This window comes from Saccoglossus kowalevskii, chromosome 22 (genome assembly GCF_978046115.1).
Source record: "Saccoglossus kowalevskii chromosome 22, keSacKowa6.1, whole genome shotgun sequence".
Classification (NCBI taxonomy): Eukaryota; Metazoa; Hemichordata; class Enteropneusta; family Harrimaniidae; genus Saccoglossus; species Saccoglossus kowalevskii.
The window spans coordinates 3,446,728-3,465,947 of NC_140662.1; the positions used below are offsets into that span (position 1 = coordinate 3,446,728).

The 19,220-nt window shown below is 33.5% G+C and overlaps 1 protein-coding gene across 1 annotated transcript in view; it reads left to right on the forward strand.

Moving 5' to 3' along the window:
* Window positions 1-19,220, forward strand: part of LOC100373654 (uncharacterized) — a 36,052-nt gene that overhangs the window by 10,470 nt on the left and 6,362 nt on the right. The window contains exons 9-17 of the mRNA XM_006813019.3: window positions 1,368-1,472; window positions 3,467-3,580; window positions 5,137-5,241; window positions 6,127-6,228; window positions 8,748-8,846; window positions 9,410-9,511; window positions 9,951-10,049; window positions 10,796-10,909; window positions 13,571-13,669. Coding sequence (XP_006813082.1) covers window positions 1,368-1,472; window positions 3,467-3,580; window positions 5,137-5,241; window positions 6,127-6,228; window positions 8,748-8,846; window positions 9,410-9,511; window positions 9,951-10,049; window positions 10,796-10,909; window positions 13,571-13,669 — 939 coding nt within the window. The remainder of the gene's footprint in view (window positions 1-1,367; window positions 1,473-3,466; window positions 3,581-5,136; window positions 5,242-6,126; window positions 6,229-8,747; window positions 8,847-9,409; window positions 9,512-9,950; window positions 10,050-10,795; window positions 10,910-13,570; window positions 13,670-19,220) is intronic.

Below are 19,220 nucleotides of genomic sequence, written 5' to 3' on the forward strand. Positions count from 1 at the left end.
ATTTTCGCTTTTTTCGCTAAAGGAATGATTGAGTGATTGAGTGAGAATGAAATCCAGCGAATATATATTACATTCAACTCGCCAAAAATCAGTGAAAATAAATTCCATATAACACACATAGAAAGTCATTCCAGCGAAAATTAATTCCCACATGATATGATATTAAGTCACATGATATGATATGATGAGCTTCTAATGAGACCTCACATTTAGCAGGTTTAGAACATTCAAAATCACATGATAAACAACGCTTTCCTTCCCAAGTAACAACATGTGCTGTTATATAACTACCGTAGTTGTCCGAGTACACACACCCCCGTAAAATGGCAAATTGACGAAATATTGGGGGGGGGGGTTATAAACGGATAAAAGTTAAAACTTCTCTCGAACGATACTTAATGCTAACTTATTCATAAAAAAAATGTCGTGTGTACATGAGTGTCTTCATCAACTAGTATCGTCCAAATTAACTTGAGGATCGGCCGTTACGCCCCGGGGTCACTAATCACTCGTGGGTGCGTTTACTAAGTGGGACAGCATTCGACCCTGCGTTTCACATGAATATTGGTCTGTACATTTTGGGGTATCGAAAATATATTCTAAACAAAGTTTCAAATAAAAACTAACATAACTGTATTGCGTAGCAGCAAAAGATCACGGTTGCGCAATCCGGTCATGTTGCATTTCACAATTGTTGATTAATACTCGGTAGTGATTATAATAGCGTACAAAAAATAAATTCGTTGAATTATTATGAAATGCAAATAAAATTCAACTTAGTTTCATCATAGGCAAATGATTCCGGTTGCATATAAACGCTCAATGCTGTCGGATATCTACCATGTTCTTTCTCTTGCAGAGTTGACCTAATAGGTCAAATCGCTAATTAACCAATCAAATTGCTGGATGATACCAACGTGTTATAATCGGATAAATGACTTGTAAAATGCTGTAAATTTGGAGGGGGGTTATACTCGAGCAGGGGTTTATACTCGGACAACAATGATAGTGTGATTATTTATCGTTTAGAATCCAAAGATTCAGAGTACCGTGCCCTTCATCACTGATTGGCTGTCTCCATGACTTCAGTGTATTACCATGGGAATTTTCAGACTGACTCGTACTTTAAGGCCCGCCCAAATCCCTCCAGACTTGTTTATTATTCATAGATTTTTCAAATTAATTGAAGGTCACGGCGTAAACTTTTAGAATTTAGAATATAGAAAATGATCTGTGACACACTCATTTATCAACCTAATCACAGAAGATCTCACAAAATGATTTAAATTTATCAAATGAGATAATATTTTTTCATTGCATTCACTTGAAATTTGTTTCCCACAATGCTTTGTTTTCTTTCACTTCAGTATGCAAGAACACCTCAGGACACTGCCAGGGAGTCTAACCAATATAAATCCAAATCCACTAGAGCGCAAGTCATTAAAATGCTGGATTCAGCCAACAAGGTCATGGTAAGTATAAGCATGTACCTTGACAAAAAATACTCTATACTATATTTCATGAAGTGTGACAAAACTTGACATTGAAACCATCATTTCAAAACCACAAAAAATAGTTGTAGCCCATTACTTTGTAGCCCATTAATTTTAGTTTTATGTAGAGGTTTAAACAGCATATTTCATACTATCGAATATATGTTTGCGAGGATTTATAAATTATGCAATTTTTATTACCATGTATGGTGAAATGGGTCACTGGGTCAAATATTAGCCAAAATACCAAATAGTATGCAATACGTTTACTATCTCGTGTGCGGGTTCTTAACCAATATAAAATTACACAATTCGTGTAACACAAGTATAATTTAGACTGATGGGCTCCAGTGGAGTTCAATATGACTATATGCACATATAAGCAGCAATAATGCACACCAGCCAGTCTTACACATACGACACTACACATGAATTATGTGAAACCATAGTTTATTAGGTACACAAAACATATACTTGCTACAGTCTCTCCGTCAGTATCGCCCGCTCTTGCAGAGATACAGCACAACACGCGGCCCTCACCACGCACCAACGCAACTATGTTGTTGGTAAGAGGTGGGGGTTACGATATTTCGCACTGTAGACACCACGGCAAAGTCGGTAACTACCCTACGACCAGGGAAGGAACGGCGTACCCTACTAGTCACGTTTATCAGTGTCATGCACTCTTAAAATGTTACATAAATAAACTGGCCAGGAAAATAACAACTCTAGTAATTAACAAGGTAATATAATAACTTAAAGCCCAAGACTAACTAGTGGGTGTGTAGGAATGTGTCGAAAAGTGTCAGTCAGCTGCGTCGCCTGGTGAATTATAAGAAGCCAGCGATGGTAGTTAGCGACTTGAACTCTCCCTTCTCGTCCACAGCGCCAAGGCTTCCTTCCCAGTTAGACTTCAGACTGGTGTTCAACGCCGGGTTCGACTATGGTAGTATGTGGTGGTACTGCTCGCCGCTTCCAGGGTCGTACAAAGCGTAGATGTTAGTCAAGATCTCCAGCAGCAACAACCGAGCACCACGCTGTCTCAGTCTTTAAAAACCCTGCCATCACATGGCTAATTGTGTCAATCGCTAATTGGTCCGCAACACATGTTCATTCATCACACGGATACTTGAACATCTGATTTGTCTTGATATCGCCGCTGTATTGCTTCAACATCCTTGCTTTGCCAAGTACATGAAGCAATCAGATTGGCTGTTGATAAACTGATTCTTAACTGTGAGGGCACTGTCACATACATTTGTACACATGCACTTAGTCCTAGTTAAATACTTCAATGTGACAGTGGAGTGCTTTGTTGGAACATTCAGCTGGAAAATTCATGATGAAGATTATCAACATATATATTCAAATTCACATATTTAATTGCAAGTTGAATAATAATCAGTTGTTTCACCGAATTGTACATTTGTTTTGATGTGACAAGAATTAATTCTTTAATTCATGCAAGATCACATCTAAATATTTGATGCATTATGATAACAAAAAACACTGATAGGATCATCTTAAAGTTTACTGTCATTTATTAAAGTTGCAATCCCACTATTTCTTCCTTTTATTTGAAGCCTGTGCATCCTTCTTGGATCCCATTATTGCCTACTTGCCATGGAGTTAGTACTTGCTCTTCTACTTCCCACTATAAGTATATTCTGTAGAAAACATTTCACTGATCTTATAAGCATTGTAAAACTCTTATCCAACAGAATCCTGAAATGAAATTTAGAAGAGATGCCTAAAATGCATCAAATGAGCTTTGAGTGATTGCAACAATGACAAATTAACTCTATATTAAGTGCAGGCTAGCTTTAATGCTCCAATATTTTAGGATTGGCCAAACCAATTGATTTTTCAAAGTTCAGATTCTTTATATGATACCAATGGGAATGCAATGTTTAAGTATTAATCTAATGCAATGGATTTATTTCATTAATAAACTTTATTTTTTCTCTTGGCAGAAATTACATGAAGCAACTTCAAGTGGAGACGTTCATCAAGTCAAACAATTCAGTTCAGGCTTAAAAGATGGTGTCAATGTTATGCTAGAAGTGGATTATGAAAATACAAATGACGTAAGAAGCTGGATTAATTAAATTAGGTTGATTTCCACCTATATACTTGTAGTATATTTGGTTATTGCACGGATTTTGCAAAGTATACATGAAGACAGTGGGAGTACCGACTGATGTGTAACTGAGGTCAGTGTGGCTGTATACTGTCTGAGTGCATACTTTGCATGAAACACTGAAAACAATTGAATTTAGCTGAATACATTCAAATGACTTCCATATTTGGAAATTATATGTGCCATGTTTCTGTCACAATCAAACATTTTCTTTGTTTACTTCAGACTCAGAAGCATTATCAGTGGCAGGAGGGGAATATGATTCTGGTGCTGAACGCAAACATTCCCACAGTGCAAAAAATTTCTTCATTGCCATATTCAGCTCTTATCTCTCATTAAATTATTACTACAAGCAGAGAAAAGATGTGTAATAATAATGTTATCATGAAAATACAGTAAAGTATACAGTGCAGTACAGAAAAGCATCAACCACCGCTGCATGTCAGTTTATGAGATATCACTGTACTTCCTTTGTGCATCCTTTGCAGTATTCTCATAATAACCTCATATTATTATACATCTGTCATCGTAACGCCATAAGTGACAGTGTGCCACAAGTTTGCGGTATAAGGAAATGCGAATGAATTCCAAATATGGAATGATTACGTGCATACATGTATGTATGATTGTGATAATCTTTATTATTATACATCTGTCACTATAACGCCATAAGTTACAGCGTTCCATAATTTTGCGGTATTTTATGGTGTATTTTCATCTTAACATATTAGGAAGTGCGAATTCAAATTTTGGAATGATTACGCGTGTAAGCGTCTTCTAATTCGCTGATTCTGTTCTAAACATTTTGGATTTCGGCATTCCCATGGTGTATCCTTGGAAGTATGTATAATGATGTATAATAATAGGTTGTTACGAGAATACGTCAAAGTATGCACTCAGACAGTACGCTGCGCATCAACCTCCGTTCCACTTCACTCGATACTTACTTTGAGATATTCTCGTAGTAACCTTATTATTATACCCTGGTACATCTGTCACCGTAACACTATAAGTTACAGCGTGCCATAATTTTGTGGTATAAGGAAATACGTATTCCAAATATGGAATGATTACGCACGTAAGCGTCCTCTAATAATAAAAACAAACATGGCTACCACTAGGGTTTGATTGGACTCTAAACAAAAAAGTTCGCTGATTCTGGTATAAACTTTTTGTATTTCGTCAAAAATGATGTATCCTTGTAGGAAAAAGATGTATAATAACGAGGATACTATGATACTAAAATATGCACTGAGACAGTACGCGGCCACATAATATTATTATTTTTTTAAATTCTTATACAGCGCATTACATAAAAAAAATAGTTATAAAAAATATATTATTTAGAAAATAAGATTTTTTAGCAGTGAAATTATTTCTACAACATGGAGTGTGAGTGAGTGTTGTGAAATGTTGTCTTCATGAATGCCATCAAATCAACAAATTCAAACAATGATAATTTAATGGTAAAAATTCTGACCTAAATCTTGTTTATTTATTCAGAGTGACAAGCAGACTCCGCTCCATAAAGCTGCTGAGAGAGGTGATGGTGATGTCATTAATGTGTTAATAGATAATGGCGCTGATGTCGATGTCAAGACACCACAAGTATGACATTCCTGATTCCTTCTTCACCAAAATACATTATATTCACTTTATATTCACTGTTTTATCTAGTTTGGTATCAGTGGGATGTGGAAATTGTGGTTTTGAAATTGTAGTTTGACATATTTAGTGTGAATACTCATCTGGGGATATGCATTTCCTAAATTTGCTTTATTTTTGGAAAATATATATGACATTTTTCTAGATTTAAAAAAAAAAATTGTTGATCAAAACCTGTGGGCAACAGGAAATAATGTCTATTTTGGTTCAAAATTAATTAACAACAAAATACAAGAAATGTACCTAAAGATGAGAAAAAAGTTCCACCAAAATTTAGGTCAAAATTTGAAAAAGTCAAGTACTGTGATTGATGTTGTTTACTTACTAAAGTTATCAGTGAATTAGTTTTGACAAAGCAGATTTGACCACCGCAAACAATTTTGCACACATTAAAAAACTTATTCAAAATACTGTTTTTTTAAAAATATTACTTGCATTTAATGGTAACAGAATGAAGGGTATAATATTCAAATTGTAGATTGTCCTCTTAAGTCAAAACCAAAGTGGTTGGCAAATAAGTGAGCAATTAAGTTAGCTAACATTGCTGCCCCAATACTTCTGAAACTTAATACCGGTATCAGAACTAGAGAAACCACTTCTTTCTGATTTTCAAAAACTTTGAGTTTTAGAGTTAAAGCGGGGGAGTCATCACATGCGCATGCATTAGATTGCCATAGCATGTCATTGTTTACGAACAAGCATTTACCCATAAGCCTTTGCATTGTTAGCGTGTGTTGTTATCGTCGTTTGCGCAGGTGACAACCCTCCCGCTTTAAACACCTGCCAAAGTCATTATGATACACTGAGAGTTGTTTTCTTTTTTTACAGTGGGGTTATACAGCGCTGCATAGAGCATCTCATTTCGGACACACCAAAGCAGTGAAGACACTGTTAAAAAATAACGCAGACACTGAAGTTAGAGACTATGTGGTAAGTAAAAAATTAAGAAGTAGTTTAACGGGTGACTCATTTGAAAAACTACTGATTATAAGATGTGTTACTGTTTGAGACTTGTGATTAATTCTATTTTATATTTCACATCAGTTAATATCTGATAAGTGACTGATATATTTAATCACAACTACCAACTATGCTTGTCACCTGCATTCCAATAATGCAACAGACAATCATACGTTAATACAGTATACCTGAACAAACATCTATTACTATTATTGTTATGAAATTAGTTATTTGGGAAAATAAAAATTCACATTGTATTCATGAAGTTAAAAAAAGGTAATGATGGTGCCTCAACAGTTTAGTGCTTTTAGAAGCTCCTGACAGTCACATACAATCAGTTTAAATATTTCTTTCCTCATCAGTCACAATTATGCTTAATTTTTAATAATTCCATTTTTACTGAAGACTTCTACAAAATCTGTGTCTTTTTTTTAGTTCCGTGGTTGATGATTGTGTTACTTGGCATAGGCACCAATGATGGTTCCTCAACAGTTTAGTGCCTTCAAAAGTTCCTGACAGTCACATACAATCAGTTTAAATATTTCTTTCCTCATCAGTCACAATTACGCTTAATTTTTAGTCCCCGTTCGGACGCAGTCCGAAAACGGGGACTTATGTTTTGCCCTGTGTGCGTCCGTGCGTCCGTGATCACCTGTATCTCGAACATGCATGGACCGATTGAGTTCAAACTTCACTCATACGTCACACATTATATGGGACATATGCACATGCATTTTTTTCATGATCCGATTAACGATAGCCGAATAGCGGCCATTTTAAGGCCGAAAATGCATCAAAATCGCACATTTTCACCATTCTGGACCCGGATCTCAGTTATGCATGGACGGATATTGTTCAAATTTGGTACATACATTAAACATAATAGGACCTTGATGCACGTCATTTTTTTTTTTGGATCGGGTTCGAAATGGCCGACTGGCGGCCATTTTGTTTTAAAGAATTCAGTTCTGGATCCGTATCTGAGACATGCTTGGATTGATCGAGTTCAAACTTCACACACACAAGGTACATCATGTCACAAATATGTATGTGCATTTGTTTCATGATCTCATTAACGATAGCCAAATGGCGGCCGCTTTAAGGCCGAAAATGCATTGAAATCGCACATTTTCACCATTCCGGACCCGGATCTCAGTTATGCATGGACGGATTTCATTCAAATTTGGTACATACATTAAACATAATAGGACCTTGATGCACGTCATTTTTTTTTTCGGATCAAGTTCGAAATAGCCGACTGGCGGCCATTTTGTTTTAAAGAATTCAGTTCTGGATCCGTATCCGAGACATGTCTGGATTGATCGAGTTCAAACTTCACACACACAAGGTACATCATGTCACAAATATGTATGTGTATTTGTTTCATGATCTCATTAACGATAGCCAAATGGTGGCCGCTTTAAGGCCGAAAATGCATTGAAATTGCACATTTTCACCATTCCGGACCCGGATCTCAGTTATGCATGGACGGATTTCATTCAAATTTGGTACATACATTAAACATAATAGGACCTTGATGCACGTCATTTTTTTTTTCGGATCAAGTTCGAAATGGCCGACTGGCGGCCATTTTGTTTTAAAGAATTCAGTTCTGGATCCGTATCCGAGACATGCTTGGATTGATCGAGTTCAAACTTCACACACACAAGGTACATCATGTCACAAATATGTATGTGCATTTGTTTCATGATCTCATTAACGATAGCCAAATGGCGGCCGCTTTAAGGCCGAAAATGCATTGAAATCGCACATTTTCACCATTCCGGACCCGTATCTCAGTTATGCATGGATGGATTTTGTTCAAATTTGGTACATACATTAAACATAATAGGACCTTGATGCACGTCTTTTTTTTTTCGGATCAAGTTCGAAATGGCCGACTGGCGGCCTTTTTGTTTTAAAGAATTCACTTCTGGATCCGTATCCAAGACATGTCTGGATTGATCAAGTTCAAACTTCACACACACATGGTACATCATGTCACAAATAGATATGTGCCTTTGTTTCATGATCTGCTTAACAATAGCGAAATGATGGCCATTTTAAGGCCGAAAATGCATCAAAATCACGTATTTTCACAATTCCAGAACCGGATCTCAGTCATGCATGGATGGATTTTGTTCAGATTTAGCACAATGTGTTGTACATATGCAGGTGCATTTCGGTCATGATCTGCTTTGAATGTATATGTCACTCAAATATGAACGGAACGGGGACGTGTCATTGACAATGACTTGTTAATAATTGTTATTAATTCAATTTTGACTGAAGACTTCTACAAAATCTGAGTCTTATTTTTAGTTCTGTGGTTGATGATTGCGTTACTTGGCATAGGCACCGATGTTGCAAAGATTAATTAGACTTAAAAAAATATCTGGTAAATGTGGTTGTCCAGGACAACTGTCAATTCCACCTTTGTAACAGTTATGGGTTTGTTGTATAATCTGTTATTTGCTGTCTAATTACAGCATGGGGCGACACCACTACATATTGCTGCCAATAGTAACCATGACGAAACTACTGATGTCCTTCTGAAGTATGATGCATATATAGATGCCCAAGACAAGGTATTAAACAATATTATAAATGAAGAATTTGAATACTATTTATTATTTGGCCAATAGAAATAATATCTGATCTTGTATTAGATGTTCACTCAAATGAAACATGATAATTTCAACTTTTCATTATTTTCATGGTGGGGTATATTTAATAGCTGAAATATATTGCACCCAGGGTACACTCCTGTTCTAGTCGGGTGGGCATTAATTCAGACGAGTATGATAGTAATACATGATCTTATGTCACAAAATAAGTCTTGTATGTTAAGGATACAGTACACAATAAACCCAATTTTTGCAGATGTGTGCTTCTGTTGGAGAGAGTAAATAGGATAACATGATATACCGGTAACACGTTGCCCTCAAATGAGGTTTAATTGGCAATTACTATTCATTATCAAGCATCTTGTGATTACCGGTAATAGTAGATATGATGCAGGTCTGTTTATATAGTCTTTTCCACATAATGCAATGCATGTACAGAAGACACATTACTTTGTTACTTGATTGGATGTTGAATTGAACACATAATGTTCACTAATTGATACATTGTATTGTTTTATTAACAGTATGGCTACACACCATTACACAGAGCTGCTCTCCATGGTCATATTCAGACATGTAAAGTGCTTATAAACTGTGGTGCTAATGTAGAGGTCAGAAATGATATGGTATGTTATAGCTGTTGACTTATATTTTTATTTATTTTTATCAAAGATATTCTAATTGCTTGCTTAATGATTTTCTGATTCAACCATAATAAGCTTAAAACATAAATGCTGATAAGCACAGTCAGCACATTCTAATCTTATCAAAATTTCTCCTAAAGTCACTTCCATTTATATACAAACCTTTAAATTAACATTACTTCTCAGTTACAAAAGGTACTGTAAAATACTTTACTTTGCTGAAGGAATGATTCAGTGAAAATAAAATCCAGCGAATATACCTTACTTCCTATGTCAAAATTCAGTGAAAATAAATTCCATACAAAACACCCAAAAAAGTCTTTTAAGAGAAAATTAATTCCAGCTAAAATAAAGTATTTTACAGTATTATAAACATTAACAAACATTAAAATGTGATTGTTTTTGAATATTTCCATTTCAGCATGATCAAACACCTCTTCACTTAGCAGTCGTCCATGGACATGAACATGTGGCTGAACTCTTGGTTAAACATCATGCAAGAATTGATTCAGAAAATAAGGTACAAGTTTTTTTTTCTGTCATTAACATCTATATTCCCATGCGATATGAGTCCTGCTGTCAGTTTTATTATAAACACATCTGTGCCTGACCTGTCCTGAAATGAAGTGACCCAACTTGACCTGAACTGACACGATCTGACCAAAAAAAACCAAGGATGTGGTTACTAATGAAAACATTTGCAGACACACAAGCATTTTTTTCTATTGAATGATTTTTTTCACTCACAGATGAACAAAAAATGGAAAAAATAATTAAAAAAATGTTTAATAGCACCACAAACCTGACTTGAATTTACCTGACCAGATAGATGTGAACTGATCGACTTGAATCAACCAAACCAAACCTTCCAAACCTTGTTACGGTACCTTCAATATACAAATCCCTGCATAAATTATTCAAATTAACCATATCATGTGACACATTTAACCAATCAAAATCTTTCAATAAATAGCCTTGTTATTTCAGGATGGTGACACAACAGCAAAACACTGCATAAATTATTCAAATTAACCATATCATATGACACATTTAACCAATCAAAATCTTTCAATAAATAGCCTCGCTCTTTCAGTATGGCACATTTAATAAAAAAATTTTTTAGTAACCGTGAGTATGGTAACACAATGCTGCACTGCACTGCACTGCCCTTCATTCATAATAATATGCAAATCACTGCATAAATTATTCAAATTAACCCAATCACATTTAACCAATCAACATCTTTCTATAAATAACTCATTACAGGATGGTAACACTATGCTGCATTTGGCAGCTGCTCACAACTGCTATAACTTTGCAGAGCAATTAGTATTAGACATATTTCCTCTGCTAATATCATATGCGGATGTACAAAACAAGGTTAGAATATAAAACTCAATAAATGTTTGCATGGATAATCTCTTTATTAACAGTTTTTAAACTAACATTTTGTTCATTGTATTCTTTTCTTCAACTATCTGATGTATTATATATAATCACACATCTACTGTAGACTGCTTATTTTTCACTGCAAGGAATTTTTGAAATTTGATGATTTTATGGCATTCATGAAAAAAATATGTTCCAAAATTTCATGATTTTCACAGATTTTTAATATGAAATTGGCAAAAAATCTCTTGCAAAATTAAAGCAATTTACAGTATATTGGCATGCTGTGAAACACACATGAGCTGTATTTTTTTCATTTTCAAATTCTTATCCAAACTTACTTAATTTGCAATACCTAACAAGTATAAAACACATATTTGGTGATATGTTATGTAACACTGCATATATTTAGCTCCGCTGTCGACTTTGTCGAGCGGAGCTTATCATATGAGTGATTGTCCGTCGTCCGTGTCAATGTTTTACTTTTTTGACTTCTTCTTGAAAACTACAAGCCTGAATGCTTTGATACTTGGTGTATATGTACCTTGGGTAGACCTCTCTTAGGTTTGTTCATTTCATGTTGATATCTTCAATTCTCTGATTTTGGTGAATATTTTTGTCATTTTTGGTAAAAAGTGATATTTTCGACTTCTTGTTAAAAACCGCAAATGCAATTGCTTTGATATTACATATATAGGTACTACATGTGGACCTCTCTCAGATTTGTTCATTTTGTAATGATATCTTTAATACTCTAATTTTGGTGAATATTTTTATCATTTTTGGTAAAAAGTGATATTTTCGACTTCTTGTTAAAAACCGCAAGTCCAATTGCTTTGATACTACATATATAGGTACTACATGTGAACCTCTCTCAGATTTGTTCATTTTGTGATGATATCTTCAATTCTCTAATTTTGGTGAATATTTTTGTCATTTTTGGTAAAAAGTGATATTTTCGACTTCTTGTTAAAAACTGTAAGTCCGATTGCTTTGATACTATACATATTGTTCATTTTCTAATGATGTCTTCAGTTCTTTAATTGAAATGTGCATTGCTAACAGCGGAGCTATCTCAGCCGATAGGCTGCTTGTTATGATAATAATATGCAAATACCTGGTAAATGGTGTTTTGTGGCATTGATTCTATTTTATTCTGTGTTTTTGTCTGTGTTGTTTGCAGTTACTTTTATGTTTCAATTGATTAGCTAATCTTAACAGTTTGTATTGTGATAATATGTTATTAATTAATAATTTTTCAAAGTATACACTTAGGCAGTACAGGATTGCTGTGACCTTTGTGTATGCGATATCTCGTGATAACCTGTATTACACTGTATTTAATGCAGGTGACAGCAACCCTAAGAGCAGACAAACTCTCACTTAATAAACAGTTATGACAATGATGTCCCATTAAAACCTACTAGTAGTGATTATTAGTCCCTGTTGGATGCAGTCCGTGTGTTTGTGTGTGTATCTAGACCTACTCTTATATCTTAAGACATGCCTGGCCTGATTACATTCAAACTTTCAAAATTTGTTTCATGGTCTGATTCAAGATGGCTGAATGGCAGCCATTTTTGTGCTGAAAAATCATCAAAATCAAGAATTTATGGATGGATTTTGTTCAAATGCATGTCATTTTTTTTTTCAGATCTGATTTAAAATGACTGACTGGTGGCCATTTTGTTTTACTGAATGCAGTTCTAGTGCCATACAATGTATCTCTGCCATGCTTTGACTGATTATGTTTAAATTTCATATTTTCATTATAGATCATGTCATAGATACATGTATACAGATATATTGGTTTGACTATCTGATTCAAAATGCAAAAATCATCAAAATCATGAATTTATGGAAGGATTTTGTTCAAATTAGGTACATACGTTGGACATTACGGGACCTTGATGCATGTCATTTTTTTTTCAGATCTGATTTAAAATGACTGACTGGTGGCCATTTTGTTTTACTGAATGCAGTTCTAGTGCCATACAATGTATCTCTGCCATGCTTTGACTGATTATGTTTAAATTTCATATTTTCATTATAGATCATGTCATAGATACATGTATACAGATATATTGGTTTGACTATCTGATTCAAAATGCAAAAATCATCAAAATCATGAATTTATGGAAGGATTTTGTTCAAATTAGGTACATACGTTGGACATTACGGGACCTTGATGCATGTCATTTTATTTTTTTCAAATTGGATTCAAAATGGCTGACTAACGGCCATTTTGTTTCAATGAATGTGGTTCTAGAGCCGTATCTCTGACATGATTTGACTGATTATGTTCAAATTTTATATATTTATTATACATCATGTTATAGATATACAGATGTATTCAAAATGGCCGACCAGTGGCCATTTTGTTTTAATTAATGCTGTCCGGAACAATATCTTCCAATATGGACTAGTACTCATTTGACGATCAAATGTCAATCTTTCAATGTTAAAAAATCATCATAAGCAAGCATCAGCTTCTGGATTCATATCTCTGACATGTTTATGTTTGAACCATGGTATATTACTGCATGTATAAACAAAACTATATATCTTAAGTTTGATAACTAACAGGGACTATGCCATGCATGGCTTGTTATTGATAGTGTTATTATTCATATAATATCCACTTCATTGTAGGATGGAGACACACCATTACATCTCGCTGCTATGTTTGGTAATGTGGCTATAATACGAATACTCGTGTTGTATGGTTGCCAACTCAATATTGTTAACTGCGTAAGTATACTACTGATAGTCAGTTTACAAATTGCACTACATCATAAACACTAATTGAGGCATGTTTTTGAACACATGACACCTACAGTGTACTGTAGAATAGTTTATTTTTGCTTGGATTTAATTTTTTGCTGAAGGAATGATATTTTACACTTGTCACTTTTAAACTTGTCAAAAATCAGTGAACATAAATTACATACAAAACACCCAAAAAATCTTTTCAGCAAAAATTAATTCCAACTAAAATGAAGTATTTTACAGTAAATATCATCGATATGCAGACATTTTTGTAACTATTGGTAATGCTACATTCCATTCCAAATTATTTTAGCTCATACTACCAAGTAAGATAAATTTAATAATTTATCAAAACATTTGGTATATTACCTGTGAAGATCAATTTTATGATATATATATATATATATATATGTGTTTTCATAGCAGTACATGTATGTATGCTGCTTGAGACCCCAGTAGTTATATTATAGTAATCTTTCTAAATCTATCAAAATACAATTAAACATCATTAAAGCATGCCCTTAAGTATCTAAATGGTTCACATGTGACATATACCATGCATGCAAAATAAACTGTTTACACAAAATTCAAACTAGACGGTGTGTGGCACATTAAACCTATAAAAATTGCATAATGTACATGGTTAATCGAATTGACCCTTAGCTTTTGAAAATAAATTTTGAATTGCACTTTTATTGTGATTGCATTTAATTTCATTTTGTCGCCTTTCACAAAATAAACATGCATATATAATTTCTCCAAAAGTAACAAGAAAACAAATTACTGCCCACCTGGAAGTCTGGTATGGGTAACTATTCAGTCGTGCTGGTGACAATTTCAAATTACTAGCCCTGTAGTTGTGTAGATTTTTCGAGATAAAATATTACTTTTTACAAGAGTGTTTTCAAAATCATGTATCTAGAGGTCTAAAACAAGTATAAACACAACAATCCATGAACGATACATGATTTAGCAAACTCACACACTATACATGATTTAGCAAACTCTCACACTATACATGATTTAGCGAACTTTCACACTATACATGATTTAGCGAACTCTCACACTATACATGATTTAGCAATCTCTCACACTATACATGATTTAGCAAACTCTCACACTATACATGATTTAGCGAACTCTCACACTATACATGATTTAGCAAACTCTCACACTATACATGATTTAGCAAACTCTCACACTATACATGATTTAGCGAACTCTCACACTATACATGATTTAGCAAACTCTCACACTATACATGATTTAGCAAACTCTCACACTATACATGATTTAGCGAACTCTCACACTATACATGATTTAGCGAACTTTCACACTATACATGATTTAGCGAACTCTCACACTATACATGATTTAGCAATCTCTCACACTATACATGATTTAGCAAACTCTCACACTATACATGATTTAGCAAACTCTCACACTATACATGATTTAGCAAACTCTCACACTATACATGATTTAGCAAACTCTCACACTATACATGATTTAGCAAACTCTCACACTATACATGATTTAGCGAACTCTCACACTATGCATGATTTAGCAAACTCACACACTATACATGATTTAGCAAACTCTCACACTATACATGATTTAGCGAACTCACACACTATACATGATTTAGCAAACTCTCACACTATACATGATTTAGCAAACTCTCACACTATACATGATTTAGCAAACTCTCACACTATACATGATTTAGCAAACTCTCACACTATACATGATTTAGCAAACTCTCACACTATACATGATTTAGCGAACTCTCACACTATGCATGATTTAGCAAACTCACACACTATACATGATTTAGCAAACTCTCACACTATACATGATTTAGCAAACTCACACACTATACATGATTTAGCAATCTCTCACACTATGCATGATTTAGCAAACTCACACACTATACATGATTTAGCAAACTCTCACACTATACATGATTTAGCAATCTCTCACACTATGCAAGAGTTGATTATGAATCAGATTTTTCTTATTTAAATGAAAGCCACTGCAGTGACACTGATTAAATTAAATACATGTATAGGGAAACGATTGAAAGTAAATAAAACATTGAAAACATAAACAATGCTGGTAAATTGTTAGCAGGGCAGGCAAGTTTTTAAAGTTACCCGCCCTGTTCTCTGGTAAACTATTTTGACAAATTTCAAACACTGTATATCATCCACTAATAAATATAATGATGTGAATAGCTTGCACTGATGGAGAATATACATGTATGATATCAATTGTACTGATGGAGAATATACATGTATGGTATCAATTGTACTGATGGAAAATATACATGTATGATATCAATTGTACTAATGGAGAATATACATGTATGATATCAATTGCACTGATGGAGAATATACATGTATGATATCAATTGTACTGATGGAGAATATACATGTATGATATCAATTGTACTGATGGAGAATATACATGTATGATATCAATTGTACTGATGGAGAATATACATGTATGATATCAATTGTACTGATGGAGAATATACATGTATGATATCAATTGTACTGATGGAGAATATACATGTATGATATCAATTGCACTGATGGAGTATATACATGTATGATATCAATTGTACTGATGGAGAATATACATGTATGATATCAATTGTACTGATGGAGAATATACATGTATGATATCAATTGTACTGATGGAGAATATACATGTATGATATCAATTGTACTGATGGAGTATATACATGTATGATATCAATTGTACTGATGGAGAATATACATGTATGATATCAATTGCACTGATGGAGAATATACATGTATGATATCAATTGTACTGATGGAGTATATACATGTATGATATCAGTTGCACTGATGGAGAATATACATGTATGATATCAATTGTACTGATGGAGTATATACATGTATGATATCAGTTGCACTGATGGAGAATATACATGTATGATATCAATTGTACTGATGGAGTATATACATGTATGATATCAGTTGCACTGATGGAGAATATACATGTATGATATCAATTGTACTGATGGAGAATATACATGTATGATATCAATTGCACTGATGGAGAATATACATGTATGATATCAATTGCACTGATGGAGAATATACATGTATGATATCAATTGCACTGATGGAGAATATACATGTATGATATCAATTGTACTGATGGAGAATATACATGTATGATATCAATTGTACTGATGGAGAATATACATGTATGATATCAATTGTACTGATGGAGAATATACATGTATGATATCAATTGTACTGATGGAGAATATACATGTATGATATCAATTGCACTGATGGAGAATATACATGTATGATATCAATTGTACTGATGGAGAATATACATGTATGATATCAATTGTACTGATGGAGAATATACATGTATGATATCAATTGCACTGATGGAGTATATACATGTATGATATCAATTGTACTGATGGAGTATATACATGTATGATATCAATTGTACTGATGGAGAATATACATGTATGATATCAATTGTACTGATGGAGAATATACATGTATGATATCAATTGTACTGATGGAGTATATACATGTATGATATCAATTGTACTGATGGAGTATATACATGTATGATATCAATTGTACTGATGGAGAATATACATGTATGATATCAATTGTACTGATGGAGAATATACATGTATGATATCAATTGTACTGATGGAGTATATACATGTATGATATCAATTGTACTGATGGAGTATATACATGTATGATATCAATTGTACTGATGGAGAATATACATGTATGATATCAATTGTACTGATGGAGAATATACATGTATGATATCAATTGCACTGATGGAGAATATACATGTATGATATCAATTGTACTGATGGAGTATATACATGTATGATATCAATTGTACTGATGGAGAATATACATGTATGATATCAATTGTACTGATGGAGAATATACATGTATGATATCAATTGTACTGATGGAGAATATACATGTATGATATCAATTGCACTGATGGAGAATATACATGTATGATATCAATTGTACTGATGGAGTATATACATGTATGATATCAATTGTACTGATGGAGAATATACATGTATGATATCAATTGTACTGATGGAGAATATACATGTATGATATCAGTTGCACTGATGGAGAATATACATGTATGATATCAATTGCACTGATGGAGAATATACATGTATGATATCAATTGCACTGATGGAGAATATACATGTATGATATCAATTGCACTGATGGAGAATATACATGTATGATATCAATTGTACTGATGGAGAATATACATGTATGATATCAATTGTACTGATGGAGAATATACATGTATGATATCAGTTGCACTGATGGAGAATATACATGTATGATATCAATTGTACTGATGGAGAATATACATGTATGATATCAATTGTACTGATGGAGAATATACATGTATGATATCAATTGTACTGATGGAGAATATACATGTATGATATCAGTTGCACTGATGGAGTATATACATGTATGATATCAATTGTACTGATGGAGTATATACATGTATGATATCAGTTGCACTGATGGAGAATATACATGTATGATATCAATTGTACTGATGGAGAATATACATGTATGATATCAATTGTACTGATGGAGAATATACATGTATGATATCAATTGTACTGATGGAGTATATACATGTATGATATCAATTGCACTGATGGAGAATATACATGTATGATATCAGTTGTACTGATGGAGAATATACATGTATGATATCAGTTGTACTGATGGAGAATATACATGTATGATATCAATTGTACTGATGGAGAATATACATGTATGATATCAATTGTACTGATGGAGAATATACATGTATGATATCAATTGTACTGATGGAGAATATACATGTATGATATCAATTGTACTGATGGAGAATATACATGTATGATATCAATTGTACTGATGGAGAATATACATGTATGATATCAATTGTACTGATGGAGTATATACATGTATGATATCAGTTGCACTGATGGAGAATATACATGTATGATATCAATTGTACTGATGGAGAATATACATGTATGATATCAATTGTACTGATGGAGAATATACATGTATGATATCAATTGTACTGATGGAGAATATACATGTATGATATCAATTGCACTGATGGAGTATATACATGTATGATATCAATTGTACTGATGGAGAATATACATGTATGATATCAATTGCACTGATGGAGAATATACATGTATGATATCAATTGTACTGATGGAGAATATACATGTATGATATCAATTGTACTGATGGAGAATATACATGTATGATATCAATTGTACTGATGGAGAATATACATGTATGATATCAATTGCACTGATGGAGTATATACATGTATGATATCAATTGTACTGATGGAGAATATACATGTATGATATCAATTGTACTGATGGAGAATATACATGTATGATATCAATTGTACTGATGGAGAATATACATGTATGATATCAATTGCA